The following is a 15588-nucleotide window of genomic DNA, read 5'->3' as shown; positions in this document are numbered from 1 at the left end:
TCAGTGTTACCTTACAACGCTAGGTCCTTCCAACCTATCCACCACCTAATGTATTAGAGACATTACGTACAAACAGGAATGGTGGAATAGGGGAAGTAAATCTGAAAGTTACTGGAAATATCCAATGGCACCTTGACTCAGAAGTTTATGACTGTACAAACTATCTCAGCCCCTTAAGGATCTAACTTACCAGTTCCCCAAGCACACTGGTTGCTGCCTTTGGCAGGCTAGCGTGACACTCTTCCAGCAGGTTAGTATCACATCCATCAGTGTGTGCCTGCCTTACCACTCAATGAGGCATTCTGAGAAATCTGCCACCTACGGCCTACAGTTTGTAGAGCTAAGAACCTATGGTCTTCTACCTTGGGGGGGGCATGAAATAGCAGACCCTTACAAGCTTCTCTTATTTATGTCATCATGCCCATGACATTTGGACAAAAAGGGAAATGACCAGGCCTTGCGGATACTAAGCAGAGGGGACTGAGCTCATCTTTTTTTTTTTTTAAGTTTTTTTATTAAAAAAATTTATTTTAATGTTTATTTGTTTTTGAGAGAGAGAGAGACAGAGACAGAGTGTGAGTGGGTGAGCGGCAGAAAGAGAGGGAGACACAGAACCCAAAGCAGGCTCCAGGCTCTGAGCTCTCAGCACAGAGTCCAACACGGGGCTTGAACCCATGAACCGAGCATGAGATCATGACCTGAGCCGAAGTCATACACCCAACTGACTGAGCCACCCAGGCGCCTCTATTTATTTTTGAGAGAGAGAGAGAGAGAGAGAGAGAGAGCAAGTGGGGTAGAGGTAGAGAGAGAGAGAGAGAGAGAGGAGAGAGAGAATCCCAAGCAGGCTCTGCACTGTCAGCGCAGTGCCTGGTGTGGGGCTCGAACTCATGAACTGTGAGATCATGACCTGAGCTGAAATCAGGAGTCAGACACTTAACCATTTGAGCCACCCACGCACCCTAGGACTGAGCCCATCTTGAATAAAACTTGAGGACGTGGAAGTTCATGTTCTGATGCAGATTTAGTCTTTGCCAATGGAACCAAGTCACTTTACCTCTTACTGGTGTAGTCTTCCCATCTGTAAAACAGCCTTGACACCACTAGCCCACTCCAGAAGGTAGCAAGGGGGCTGGACTGATGTTGATTTTAAGTTTCAAATAGAGTCATCCAGACTGCTTCTAATCACCAGCCCAATGCCTTTTGTTCAAATAGCAAATCTTGTGCGGCACTTATGAAAACCCAGATACTACACCCCTCCTCAACTTCGTAATATTTTGAATGTTTTACAAATAACTACAGGCAACAGAGAACAAGATAGACAAGGAAAGAGAATATACAAATACTGAGATAACAGGGGGAAAGGGATAAAAATATGAATGCAGGAAGCACTTGGAACAAAAGACACAGTGGCAAAGGACAGTGCCTGTGAATAAAATGTGTAAATGTACAGTAAAACCACTGAAAGTAAAAAAACAGGAAACTGCCAGAGCATTTATATTTTATTTGCAGGTTACTACTGTTGGCTACAAAAAGAAATCCTTTACAAAGTAAGAGTCTTTGGAAGCAAAAAGGTAGGAAGGTCTGAACTAATTAAAAACAGGTCGGCTAACGACAGGCAATATCACGTGTGCACTGAGATGGAGTGTAGCCATAAAAGCTTGACACATACATGCAATGTATTAAGTTGGGAATGTGTGTCTCTCCAGCTTCATATCTATTAAAGGAACAAACAATTTACATGTTGCTGTATTACAGAAGTATGATATGTGGTGTGTCAACCCTTTCTCTTCAAATTGAACCATGTTAAGTCAAATCAGTGATGGGGGGGTTGGGGGTGGGGAGGGGAGGAGAAAAGCAGGGAGAAAGAAAGTTTCAAAAAAATCTCTGCCTCAGCAAAAGTTTTCATTAAAATTTTAGACAAATGATCCCTGTGTCCTTCTCCCTTGCTGCCTGGGGCTCCATGCTATTTCTATGCAAATAACAACCTCGTGGTTTATATCTTATTATTTCCACCGGAGCTGCAGCGACATGACCTGAGACGTGTAAGAGGTTGGGGGGGGGGGTGGGTGGGTGGGAACTGGAGAGGAGAGAGAAAGAGAAAGAAAGAGAGAGGGAGAAAGGGAGAGAGAGATGGAGTGGGTGTTCACTCAAGTGTGAAAAAATATTGTCAGGAGTGAGCGTCAAGAACAAAAAAAAAATTGCAGGGATAACGTGTTTATTTCAGTCCCCCCACCCCCAACCCCCACCCCCCACCCTACCCCCCCCTTGCAAACCAGCACCTTTTAAAATTCATTGGGCATCAGGCGATCATGCACAATCCATCTGCTTTCACTTTATCATTTGCATTTCATGCCTCCTGGCTTTTGATGTGCTGATACTTTGATGCAGTCAGGAGACGCGCATTATCATTATTTCAATTTTCAAAGGGGTCAATGGGATCGGCACTTGCACACACAGATTTCTCTTTTCCTACAACCTCTGCACACCCCTCCTTTCCTATTCTTCACCCCAATGTTTAACATAAAGGATGAAGACTCAAAAAGGCGGGGGTCAAATGTTTACAGTCTAAAAGCTTGCATATACCACCTACATTTCCACTTTGCACAGGTACACGCATACTCGAGCAAAATAGTCAAGGCTTAAGGAGGTTCTACAGTGTTTTCAGACACACACAAAGACTTTCTCACATATGGATACTCAGGGAGGCACACGGAGAGAAAGAGAGGGATCTGGAAACAAGATACAGACACAAAGAGACAAGAGAGACCAGCACTCACGCAGGAAGAGACACGTACTCAAAGTAACCTGCACACACCCATAAGAGACATTACCACAGAAAGAAAGGCACACAGAGATGTTGAAAGATACTAGTACACACAAAGACGAAACATGCAAAGAGTGAGTCAGAGGGAGCAATCTATGCCTGCAGCTTCCGTATAGTTTCCTTTTTCATACTGGATAGGCAAAGGGGCGGATAGGACGTTCTGAATGAATTTGCATGAAATCGGGTGTCTTCCAACAACACGTCTGTGTACTTAAGAGGCACTGACATGAAGACAGTGAAGCAGGCAGAGCAGGATAAGGTAACCTTTATAACTTGATCACTCCCTTCAGCTACAAATGATCATGTCCTTCTGGAAATGAGCATTGTTTGGTAAGTTACAGCTGCAGCTTTCCTTGTCCTTTCCCCTGCAACCACACTTCTCCTTTAACAAGCAGCCCTGCAGGCTAGGAAGAAGGGGAACATAATAAATCTCATCAGAACAATTCAACTAGATTTTAAGAAAAATTCCCTAATGCTTCCTTTATGACACAAATGAAATTCAACTGGCAAGTTTTTAGGCAAAAAACAAAAACCAAACAAACAAAACCCCCCAGCAGTAGTAACAATACCTTTGCTTTGTGTATTATTCTTTGTGTATAACATGTTCATAGGGAGAAAATAAGAAAATGTAATGAAATACCCTTCAGAAATTAGCTCTCTGTCCAGGTATGGGAATACTCGTGTCTTTTTTAAATTCCATCTTTACAGATAATCATACCTACAATTCTTTGCGACATTCATCAATATCTCATCCTAAGAAGGTATCCAAAAGAGCAACTTAAAAAAAAAATTAAGACTCTCAGCAGTTTCTCCCACTGCAATAATCTCCTTCAGTAGTGGCAGTTCACAATGTCTATTTTTAAGCTACTCTCCTAAAGGGGAGTGGGGTATGCAAGTTTGCCATTGTTAGCACAGCTCTTCCCTTCAGCTAGAGGGAAAAGCAAGCCCAGAGAAGGATACAGACCTCTTAAGGAATGCAGAGAGCAAACTGCATCAGACGATTCTCCTCATTTCTGACATCTCCAAAAGCTAATTGGACCAATGGATATATCCACTTTTAAAAAATGAGGTAACAGGACACTTACTTCCTATCCTTCCACTGCAAAGTCAAGGCTTGATAAAGTTTGCACAAGTCCAGTAAACCCAGTAGTTGATACAATTCAGCGTGCATATAACTCCACAAGATAAATCATCAAATCATATAAGAGAGAAGAAAAGGGAACTGAAACTGTAATGAGGACCAACACTTTGTGCCAAGTGCTAGGTACTTTTGCTTATGATTTTTCATTTGATCTCCACTGTATCATTTAAGCGTGTAAGTTATTATCCCCCTTTGACAGACAAAGAAAGCTGAGGAGCTGAGAGGTTACATGAGTTGCACAAGGTCAGCCAACCAGTCCCAGACTATTACACATTCCTGGCTCTGGAGAGAAAATAATTTTCCTATGTCTGCAGAGAAGTCAGAACTACACTGTCTTTTGTATATTCAGGTATACTTAGATAGTTTTCACTCTTACAAGCGGTGACCTCACCAACCATTTTTTTTTCCTTTGGAAAAGCCCGTGAGCTTGAATTGAAAAGGCACAAGAATTTCTTTTGAAGGGATGATAAATCTCTGTCATACCCTTTCCCAGAAATCCATCCATGCATCCATCTACCCATCTTTCCATTCAATATTTACCAATTATTTCCTCTATATTCACAAATTTCTCAGAACATTAAAATGATATTGTCAACACGTTCGGAAGATGTTTCAGAGACAGCTCCACATCTGGGAATAGATCTCTTCACTTACTCACAGATGAAAGAAAGGGAAGGAGGGTAGAAAAAAAGCATTCAATTAATTCTCTTCCTAGAAAGACACTAGAACACAAGCCCTTCAGGGCAAGAATTCTACATGGATTGTTCATGAACATATCCATAGGTCTTGGAACAGTGCCTGGCACAGAGTAGGTACTCAAAATACTTGTTGAATACAATGAATGAATGAATGATTAGGTAAGCAAGGCAATGGGCAGGAAAGATGAAGATAGAGGGGAATAGATTCAGGGAGGCATGAACTGAAAGGCTTCTCCTCAATCAGAATCTTGAATTAAGAATTCACAATCATCTTCATACAGCTTCACACACTTCTCTCAGACTCTAGAAACTTACTTTGTTGAGAGCTCCAGCTCCGGTCAGAATTAAGTGAGAATTTTCAACCTGGATGGTTCTCTGTCCCAGCCGGACAAGGTAAGCTCCGATCCCAATAGCCCGGCATGTAACCTTAAAAAAGAATAAATTAAAGAGAGAGAGAGAGAGAGAGAGAGAGAATAAATTCTACATGTCACAGATTTATGTCCCCTCCCAAGCTGTAAGAACTAAGGCACAAATGTATAAAATCTACATTAATAGAAAAAAAAATTGCTTTTTAGAAGTTTGTTTGATTAATAACAATGTTAAAAAAGCCCCACAATTTCCTGGTCAAAGAAAAGAAGGTACAGAATTCACTGAATTGGACCAAAGGGGATTAGACACAAAGGTTCATAGGCCGTTTATTTCTCTTATACTTCTTCCCATTTCATAGATGCTTGGCATCTATACTAGAGGTAAGAACAAGAAAAGTAGTTAAGAGAAGAAATTCAAGCTATTAAAATTCTCGTAGAATATTTAGAGAAATAAGAAGTTAAACTAAAGGCTAAAATGAGGTGCTAGGTTTTTCTAGGAAATTCAATTATTTACATTATCATGCACAATTAAAATCGTATTGTAGATAATTTTTAAGAAATGTTCTCATTTGGGACTGAATGGCAGAGATCGGACGAAAAAAACTCCTAGCCACACAGTCAGTTCTTCAAAAATTTCACATTCTGATAAGATTTACCAAGCTGATGGTGATAATCTCATTATAGGCCAATGAGGATTCTCCAGCAATCATTCCAGAGCCTCGAAGGTTCTCTGCTCCAAGTCCCTCTTCCTTCCCAATAATATCAGTTATCTTGTACCTATTGGATATAGCCATGCCAAATTATAAAGGTTAAACACAAGAACAACAATCCACTAAAAGAATAATCACTATTAAAAGGCTGCTAAAAGCATACTGAAAGCTTATTTAATGCCAGGGCTCTATACTCTTCTTGTACTTTTCATTCATGTATCTTTCCTTCTTAGCTTGGTGCCTATTTTCTTCTGGAAGCAATATGGTATAGTGGAAAGAGAAAAATCTGGAATTAAGTAGACAGGTTTAAAACCCTGCTCTGACACATATAGCCATGTAACTCTGGAGATAATAGTAACTTCTATAAGATGGAGATAATGGTGTCTACCTAAGGGTTGACATGAAAGTTAAATTAAAGGAACAAAGAGAGGGCTTGACACATAGATGGCGCTCTGATTTTAGATGCCCTCTCTTACTTTCGAGAACAAGTTTCTTAAAAGCAGGGCGACTGTATATCTCTCTATAATCAGCCATTAAATCAATAATTTTTGATACACGTTACAAAGGAATAAAAAAGTCCAGAGGCATAGTGAGAATGCTCAGGCCAATTTCTCAAGTCAAAAAATCCTTTCTCTTTCCAAGACAGGGATGAAGGGCAAGATCAAAACAGTGCACTCCCATTCCTGCTCTTTGTGAATATCAAGTGCATACACAGAGGGATCCTGGCTCTAGTCTTTTGAATAGAGGGGCAAGTAGAATGTGCATGGAAGTGAAATGCTGGCCAAGTTGTCCAGAAACCATCTTGTAGATCCAGTGGGAGCCACTCGTCTGTCTTCTTGGCAGGGGATTAGGAGTGATAGCTGATAATGGGAAGTGGGAGATGGGGAATGGAACTAATAAAAGAGAGGAAAAATATAAAGTTGGAAGCAGAGATGGGCATATATTATTTACAGTTCTGTGTGTACCCAGAAAGCTTGGCACCAGGCATAGTTTTATAAATTGAAATAATAAATATCCCATAGTGGCTCTTAAACTACTTTTTTGCCCCCATATTTCTCTGTTCCCTTCTTTCCTTACTTCTAACCTTCCACCAATTCTTTTGCTTTGCCCTTGCTGTTGGCCTCTGGCTTTGCATTTCTGTTTCTCAGATTCCCTGGCCTTTCTATTTTTAGCCTCTCCCAGGAATTCTCCATTCTTCCTTTTGCTCTGTATCTAGGCTCTAAATTCTAGAGTTATGTTACAGGTAAAGCTAATCTCCCTTAAGGGGTTAATGAGCCACAATAATTGGAGGGAGGGTTAATGTGTCCTTTCCAGAAGGCTCACATGCTATATAGTCACAAACACTCATGGGCATAGTCAGCCGTCCCTGCAAAGCAGATCTTTTCCCTCCTAAGGATTACATATTGCTTCACAGGTATTCATGACTTGTTAAGTGGCATCTTCTCCCTTTGTATTACATGAAAAAGAATACAAATTTCCCATTTTCTGCTCTATGATCTGAGTCTTCTACTATTGAGACTATCATTCCTTAAAGTAGTACCAAATTTTAATGTTATTTGTAATAAAAACCTTTGTATAGTGTAATACATATATAGTGTATACACTTTGTATAGGGTATATATAGATATACAGATAGATAGTATTTTATATATATATAAAATTTTTGATCCTCACAACAATCCAGTGTGATAGGTAATATCCTCTCCATTATTATATATAATAGCAGCCAGGATTTTTGACTGCTTACTATGTACTCAGTGCTGTGCCAACAACTTTACAAATATTAATTTACTTGATCTTCATCTTACAGATGGGGAAACTAAAACTTAGAGAAGAAAAATGACTTGCTTTAACAAAAAAATATGTAAAATCAATAGCTTTCTAAAATATCAGTAATAAAGAGTTAAAAAATATAATGGGGAGAGAGAATCCCAATCAGAATAGCAAGAAAAGATACAAAATAGGGGTGCCTGAGTGGCTCAGTTGGTTGAAGAGACGTCTGACTCTTAATTTTGGCTCAGGTCATGATCCCAGGGTTGTGGGACTGAGCCCCACATTAGGCTCCATGCTGAATCTGGAGCTGCTTAAGATTCTTTCTCTCTCTTCCTCTGTTCCTCTCCCCTGCTCCCACTCTCTCTCTCTAAAATAAAAAAATTAAAAATTAAAAAATAAATTTTAAAAATGCAAAATATTTAGGCATAAACATTTTAAAAATGGCAAACTCCATTTTGTACCTACACTGTGCACCACAGTACCTCAGGTGACACAGTCAACTGCCAGGGGCACTGCAGGATATTTTAAATATTTTAGAGAAACACTCTGATATATAATATCTGTTGGATCCCATGTTAACTACCAGCATTATGTGGTTCATTTTTAAACATTACATAATGCTACATTCCTTTTGACAATGTTTTATCTTTGCAATGCTGGGTTTTCACAGTTTCTCTGGAAAAATAAAAACAAAAACAAAAAAACCAAGTCCTACACAAAAATCAATGCAGAACAAGAAACAATGGTGGCTATATCCGAGCTAAATCCAAGTTTTGAGAGTTTATATAGATGCAAATATCCCATTAGTAAGTAACTGTAATTATATAAAAGTGAAAAAACTTTCAATTTATGTGTATTATATTTTCAAATAACTATTAATTTATTAGAGTATAAATACTTATGAAGTTCTCTGGGTCTGACTACTTAATAAACAGAAATATTAGGTATGTCTTTTAGCTCAAAGTTGCTGTGAAAAAATTATTGAAACAGAAAGGGTGTTATGAACCAAGACAGAGTGGGAACTTCCAGCATAACCTATATGAAGAAAACCACAAAATTTTTAAAAATACAGTTGAAAAAAGGAAAAACGTGCCATGTTTTTTCTTGGGAAGAGTTAATAATTATGAAGATGTCAGATTTCCTAAATTAATTAATAAACTTAATGTAACTTGAATCAAAATCATTATGGAAAGTTTTTGGTAATTAAAAACAATGAAACTAATACAAAAAGACAAAAAGAGTCAATAAAATGGGGAAAAATTAAGAATGCGAGGAAATCTGCCCCATTAAAACAGTTAAAATAATGTGGCATTACCCCAAGAATAGACAGCACAAAAAACTGATACAAAGCCTAGTAACTGAATTAAGATTATTATAAAAGTGAGGAAAGTACGAATTACTCAATAATTAGTATTGTAATAGTTGATTAACATTCTGAAAGTACTTGCAGACAGACTGTAAAAATGGTAAACCTCACTAGTATTAAAAAATACCAGTTAAAATAATTGCTATTTTTATCCTATTTTATTAATTGACAATAATCAATATTGGCAAGAGTGGAGAAAAATTAAAGGGGAAGAATGCACTGTCATATACTGCTGGTGGAGTACGGATCTTGGGAGGGCAATCTGAAATTATCAAAAATATCTTTAAAATGGACATATCTTTTGACCAGTAATTCTACTTTTTAGATAGGTCAAAGGGAATAATGATAGATATTCCTAAAAGTTTATTTAAAAGAACACTCAGCTGAGGAATATAGTAGTAAAAAGTTGGAATAGTCTGAATGTTCAAAAAAGATAAAATTTATTTTATTATTAAATAAAATTTTATTATAAAATATTATCAAGCCCTTAAATATATTCTCAAATAATATTTTAAGAATATACAAAATTTCCCCAAAATAGTTTTTAGTGAAAAGTGCAAATAACAAAAGAGTTTTCTATTGTGATTCTGATTATGTAGAACAAAATCATATATATACAGAAAAGACAGCAAGACTATAGTATACATTAATAACGTTCTTTCTCAGTAGGTTTGTAGCTAATTTTTATTTCTTCATGATTGTTTAGATATTCCAACTTTTCTAAAAGGAATAAATATAATAAACATAATTTAAAAACCTTAATCAGTAAGATAAGGTCTTTCAGTTAATTAGTGGTAGAGCTATGATACAAACCTCGGACCTCTAGATTATATAATAAGCAATCTTCATTGCTCTTTCAAGGTCATGATCAGCAGGACAGTGAGGAAGAAATGATCATATTCACCTTTCTTTAATTCATGGCTAAATAATTCTGATACATATACACCTACCTGGATTCTCCTTCATCTTCTACATGTTCACAGTGGACAGAGTTGAGAGCACTGACCCTCTTATAATCCTGAGGGGTCAGATATAAGTATTTGTATCCCTGTGAAGTACAAATAGTTTTTAACTCATTATTTGCCATCATCACATAACCAGAGGACATAGCAAAGCATGCATAACACAGCTTGTTCCAAAGCTAGCTTTAAATTGTCACATCACTCTAACAGAATACTAGCATAGACAGTTCTCCTTTGAAAGATGGAAGTGCCTATTTCTCTAGTCACTGACTGTCTTTGAATTAAGCTACCTTGTAGCTACAACTGCGAATATATTCCAACCATTTCATTTTCATTAGGTTTTTAAAGGGTAATTTCTGATCTTTTGTGCCACCTCTATTAATGATATCAACACAAAATTAAAGAAATGTGTGGATTAGTATTATTTGCTTTTTCAAATCCAATGGGGTTTTCTGGGTGGTTCAGTCAGTTGAGTGTCCAGCTCTTGATTTCAGCTAAGGTTATGATCTCACAGTTCATGGGATCAAGCCCTATGTTGGGCTCTGTGCTGAGTGCAGAGCTTGCTTGGGATTCTCTGTCTCTCCCTCTCTCTCTATCCCTCCCCGACTCATGTGTATGTGTGCATGCTTTCTCAAAAAATAAATAAACAGATTAAAAAAAAAAGAAAGTAAATGGTAAGAGATAATTGAGAGGATCACAAAAATGGGAAGGCAATATTAAAACCAGAATTCTATACAGTGATAATCATCATATACAGTGATAATCATCAATGAATACTGAATTCATGCCTTTTGCATTTTTATTATTTTTTATTAAGAAAAATTTTAATGCTTGTTTATTTTTGAGAGAGAGAGACACACACAGAATTTGAGGCAGGCTCCAGGCTCCGAGCTGTTGGCACAGAGCCCAAGGCAGGACTCGAACTCAAGAACCATGAGATTATGACCTGAGCCAAAGCCGTATACTTAACTGACTGAGCCACTCAGGTGCCCCTGCCTTTTGCATTTTTAAATAAACAACTTATAATTCCCATTTACATTTAAAAATTTGTACTAGCTTTTTGTAATTATTTTTACAAATACATACACATGCTCACAAAATAGAGTTACAGGATACATGTGTTTAACTTAAAGGAATTAGTCATTCAGGCAAAAAAAAAAAAAGGTAAACAGAGGAAGATTTTTTTTTTTTTTTTAATTTTTTTTTTTTCAACATTTATTTATTTTTGGGACAGAGAGAGACAGAGCATGAACGGGGGAGGGGCAGAGAGAGAGGGAGACACAGAATCGGAAACAGGCTCCAGGCTCTGAGCCATCAGCCCAGAGCCCGACGCGGGGCTCGAACTCACGGACCGCGAGATCGTGACCTGGCTGAAGTCGGACGCTTAACCGACTGCGCCACCCAGGCGCCCGATGTTTTAAATACTGTGAGAAATTATGCCACCACTTAACTCAATGAATTTGTCCCACAGTGAGCACAACCTGGAAGACATGAATCTGTCACTGAATTTGTATGACTTATGACAAGAACCTTGTAGTGTGGAGGGTTCTTAGTATGTCAGTCAGCATGTATTTATTGAGTGCCTCTTATGTGAAAGGTACTGTTCTAGGCACTGGAAAAACAGGAATGAACAAAACAGACAAAATTTCCTGGCCTTATGGAACTTACACTCTAGCGAGAGAGACAGAAATAAACATATAATGTTAATGAGAATACTGTTTAAGTAAAAAAAACAGAGTCGAGAGGGAGACAGAGCGTTGTGAGACGTGAACTTGTAGAAAGAAAAGCCCAGGGAAGTCTTCCTTGAAAGTGGCTTCACTGAAGAGTGGAGAAAATGAGACATGAGGATATGGGGGCGCTGGGAGAGGAAGTATTCGAAGCAGAAGGAACTGCAGGTGCAGAAGTGCAGGGACATGAGTGTGCCTCAGAAATATTTAAGGAGGTCGTTGAAGCCAGTGTGGAGTGAGACTGTCTGAAAGAAATGAGGGCAGGGTGGTATTGGAAGACCAATTTATATAGGGTCTTGGGTTAAAATTCACACAATACTGGCCTTTTTTTTTTTTTTTTTTTTAAGTAATCTCTACAACCAAACATGGGGCTTGAACTCACAACCCTGAGATCAAGAGTTGAGTGCTTCATCAACTAAGCCAGCCAGACACCCCAAAACTGGCCATTTTAAAGGGTTTTTAGTATATCCTGATGTTGTGCAACCATTACCACTCTCTGATTCCAGGCCATTTCTATCACCCCAAAAAGAAACACTGTACCTATGAGTAGTCATCAATAATTTCCATACACTTTTAATAGGAATTTTATTTAAGTATAATTTACGTGCAATAAAATTCCTTGATTTTATGTACTGCAGTTTGGTGAGTTTTGACAAATGTATACACTCGTGTAATCACCACCACAATCAAAATATTAGAATATTTCCATTATCCTCTGAAACACTATTACATTGACAAGATGTCTTAGCAAAGAAAACTGAGAAGGAGCACTCAGGAAGCTAAAAAGGAGACTCTGGGCCCTAGAAGCCAAGAGGACAAAGTATTTCGAGGATGAAGGAGTGACCAACTGTGTCAAATGCTGCTATGGCATCGAGTAACTCAAATGAAGACTAAGATTGATGACAGAATTTAACCATATGGAATCCATGGTGACCCTGACAAAAGCAGTATAGTGCGCCGGTGAGGGTGCAAGCCTACCTGAGGTGAGGGGAGAGTGTCTGGAGATAGCAAGAAGAGACAATGCTCTTAAGAAGCTTTGCTGTCAATAAAGGTAGTGATTGGGGGCTAAGTATTTGTAAGCTAACGGGGTAGATTTGGTACAGGGAAAAAGTGATGATTTAAGATGGAAAGGGTAAATGTCCAAGAGGAGCGACTGGCTTTGGACAGGGGCAGGGACTGTCCATCCAGAGTACAGGGAGATGGCTGAGAATAAAGGCACAGATGCAGATACGTGAGAGCTTGTGGATGCTCTCTTCTCATTGCTTCCATTTGCTCAGTGAACTGGGGAGCAAGGTCGTTAGCTAAGAAGGAGGATGGAGCAAGAGGGTTTTGGAGTTTTAAGGAGAGAGGGGAAGATGTGAAACTGTCCATTGTTCAAGTTCATAAACTTGAATTGAAAGTAAGACCAGTCAACAGCAGTGGGTATTTTTCTCCATCAGTGTTCAGCTATGCAGGTTCATGTATGTGAGTACCTGGAGAGTACTGGATTTACACAAGGTTTTTGTAAAGAGATAAAGTAAGCAGAATGAGGATGAGGAAACAGGGAAAAAAGTTGAGGGTGTAGAAAATGTGGTCATTATAATATGATTAACCTATGATTGAACTTGGAATGCAAGCTGACAGGAATGAAATTAGGATGTAAAGAGGGAGTGAAGGACAGAAGAAAGGTTGTAGGATCAACAGTTGCAGATTCTGGAGGGTTCAAAGGATTGCTGGACTTGGTATACTACAGAAAATGAGTGGGAAAGACAGGATGAAGGGGTGGCAAAGAAAGGGATGGTTGAAATTAAGATTATGGTGAAGAAGAGGCTGAGCTGGAGTAAAAGATAGGAAGTCAAGGATCTAAGATGCTGGATTATGGAATGGATCATCTATATGGATATAGAAGTCACTAAGAATTATAACAGGGCTAGTTGTATTGGAGAATGACAATGTGCCAGCAACTAAAAGATGCAAAGAATGAGGAGTGACCAGAGTTGGGGACCACTATAATAAGTGGTGGTGTGGCACAGTCTGATGACATGAAATTCAAAGATGGGGGTTTCAGGGGAGCCTGGGTGGCTCAGCTGGTTAAGTACCTGACTCTTGATTTCGGCTTGGGTCATGATCTCATGGTTTGTGAGCACAGTAGGCTGACAGTGTGCAGCCTACTTGGGATTCTCTTCTGCTCTCTTGCTCTCTGTCAAAATAAATAAACACTAAAAATATATATATATATATATGGGGGTTTTCAGAGAGAAAGAAGGGAAAAGGGTCTGAAAGTAGCAATGAGGCACAAAGAAGACACTCTTCCCCCTCTAGGTTCAGTGGTACAAGAGAAAGACAGAGATGAATCACTCTGTAAGACAGCTAGGGAAAGCAGAGTCTTTAGAGGACAGGCAGATTTCAAGTAGAGAAGAAGCTGAGGATATAAGCGCTTTAGTAAATGACCATTAAGTCATGGAAGCCACAGTGGAATAGTTTAAAGATAGGCATTTCTGGCTTAACATGTCCCATGATGAATGCATATTTATTTCTTCTGGTGTTCAACTCAAGAAACAGCAATCTGTTTCAAAGCTGGAGAAAAAACCTGGTGAATATATTGAGACACAATTTGTCTCCAACATGGTTATAGCTCACTGTGCGTGCGGACTTTTGAACTTAAACCTCTCCCTTTCCCCCACCTCTTTACACGTGTAGACACACACAACACACACACACACACATACACAACACGATATACTGTCTTGAAGTTTTATCTTTTCTTAGTCTGTACCTTGTAAGGATCCTCAGGATCTACCCAGGCCACGTGAAACATATGACGAATTTCCTCTGCCAGTCCAATTCGTGCTCCGCTGTTGGCTGCGACAAAGATGCGTGGGATACCCTCTGCCCTGGCAAGCTCAGAAGCTCTGAGAAACAGCAAATCCTCCTGGGGCCCAAAGGACCCAATCAGGTATGTGATGTCATTGCCAATAACAATGATATCTCGGCCTTCTGGATATTCAGGACTTTTAAGGGTCATTTTCCAAGCTACCATGCCAATCTGCAAAGGCACAGACAAACAAATAAATAGAAGCCTCTTACCTGTAGAATTTTTTTTCAGGCCCCATGAAGGTATCAGACTATACCTAGACACAGCCTCCATGTAAAGATATGCCCTGTTAAAGAGCCAAGTTTCCTGTGGGAAACTATAACAAACATTCTAGCATACCTCTCTAGGTTATGGTGAGAACAGCTGGCTTACTATGTATTTCACAGTTGTTTCAATTCCTTCTTTGGACCTGCTTAAAAAAGATGGAAAAACCAAAGTCTAAATGCACTCAAGATACGTGTGGGAGAATGCCATGCTGCAGGGAATTACATCCAAAACTCCCTAGCTTGCTACCCTATCTACTAAGACACTAGTTCCATCTTCAGTGAGATTCTTTCTGAGAAACTTCTTACACATGAGAGGAGAGGAGAATCATCTTTCATGGACTATACAACTTCTGTGATCTTGGGTCCTTTGACTGTTCTCCAGCATTTGATAGGAATAACAGCAACATTCTTTACTGGCTAGCTTCAGGTATCCTCTGCAAGAATTCACTATAGCTCAACATTGCATCCTCGCTCTGAGCATCTCTTGCCACTTTCTCCCAGCACCACAATACCAAAGCATGCAAGGAATGATATATGTAAATCTCTACTCTCTGTTCAGTAGCATCTGACCAGCCACACAAATAAATGATATTGACTTCAAAGGCAGGGGTGACACGTCTCTTCCCAAACCCTCACAGCCCTCTCTTCTTTTAATCCCCTTCTATATGAGATCTAGTCAATCCTTCTACTTGTTTATTCGCTAGTTCCATTTCTTTTCTATTCACTCATACCCCAGTTACAGCTGCAGTTTTTCATGCCTGCCTGTCTGTTTCCCTATACCCGGATAAGTAATGTTTTCCATTCCTTTTTTCCCCCTATTTCTTTCTGTCTCCCTCCTGCCCCCCACTGCACTCTCACCCCCCCAACTTGCTCCCAAACACAAAGCCTACCAGATGAGC

The 15588-nt window shown here is 39.1% G+C and overlaps 1 protein-coding gene across 21 annotated transcripts in view; it reads right to left on the bottom strand.

The window, feature by feature from the left end:
- The window catches only part of ACACA (acetyl-CoA carboxylase alpha), a 280099-nt gene that overhangs the window by 65202 nt on the left and 199309 nt on the right, over positions 1-15588 (bottom strand). For 20 of the 21 annotated variants that reach the window (XM_006940119.5, XM_045044080.1, XM_006940115.5 and 17 more), the window contains 4 exons: positions 14325-14594; positions 9831-9928; positions 5688-5808; positions 4979-5089 (listed from right to left, as the gene is read on the bottom strand). In XM_006940119.5, coding sequence (XP_006940181.2) covers positions 4979-5089; positions 5688-5808; positions 9831-9928; positions 14325-14594 — 600 coding nt within the window. Of the gene's footprint in view, positions 1-1486; positions 3229-4978; positions 5090-5687; positions 5809-9830; positions 9929-14324; positions 14595-15588 lie in introns of those variants that run through there. The other variant, XM_019817560.2, reaches the window with a different exon arrangement.

This window comes from Felis catus, chromosome E1 (genome assembly GCF_018350175.1).
Source record: "Felis catus isolate Fca126 chromosome E1, F.catus_Fca126_mat1.0, whole genome shotgun sequence".
NCBI lineage: Eukaryota > Metazoa > Chordata > Mammalia > Carnivora > Felidae > Felis > Felis catus.
This window is presented reverse-complemented; position numbering and strand designations above follow the sequence as displayed.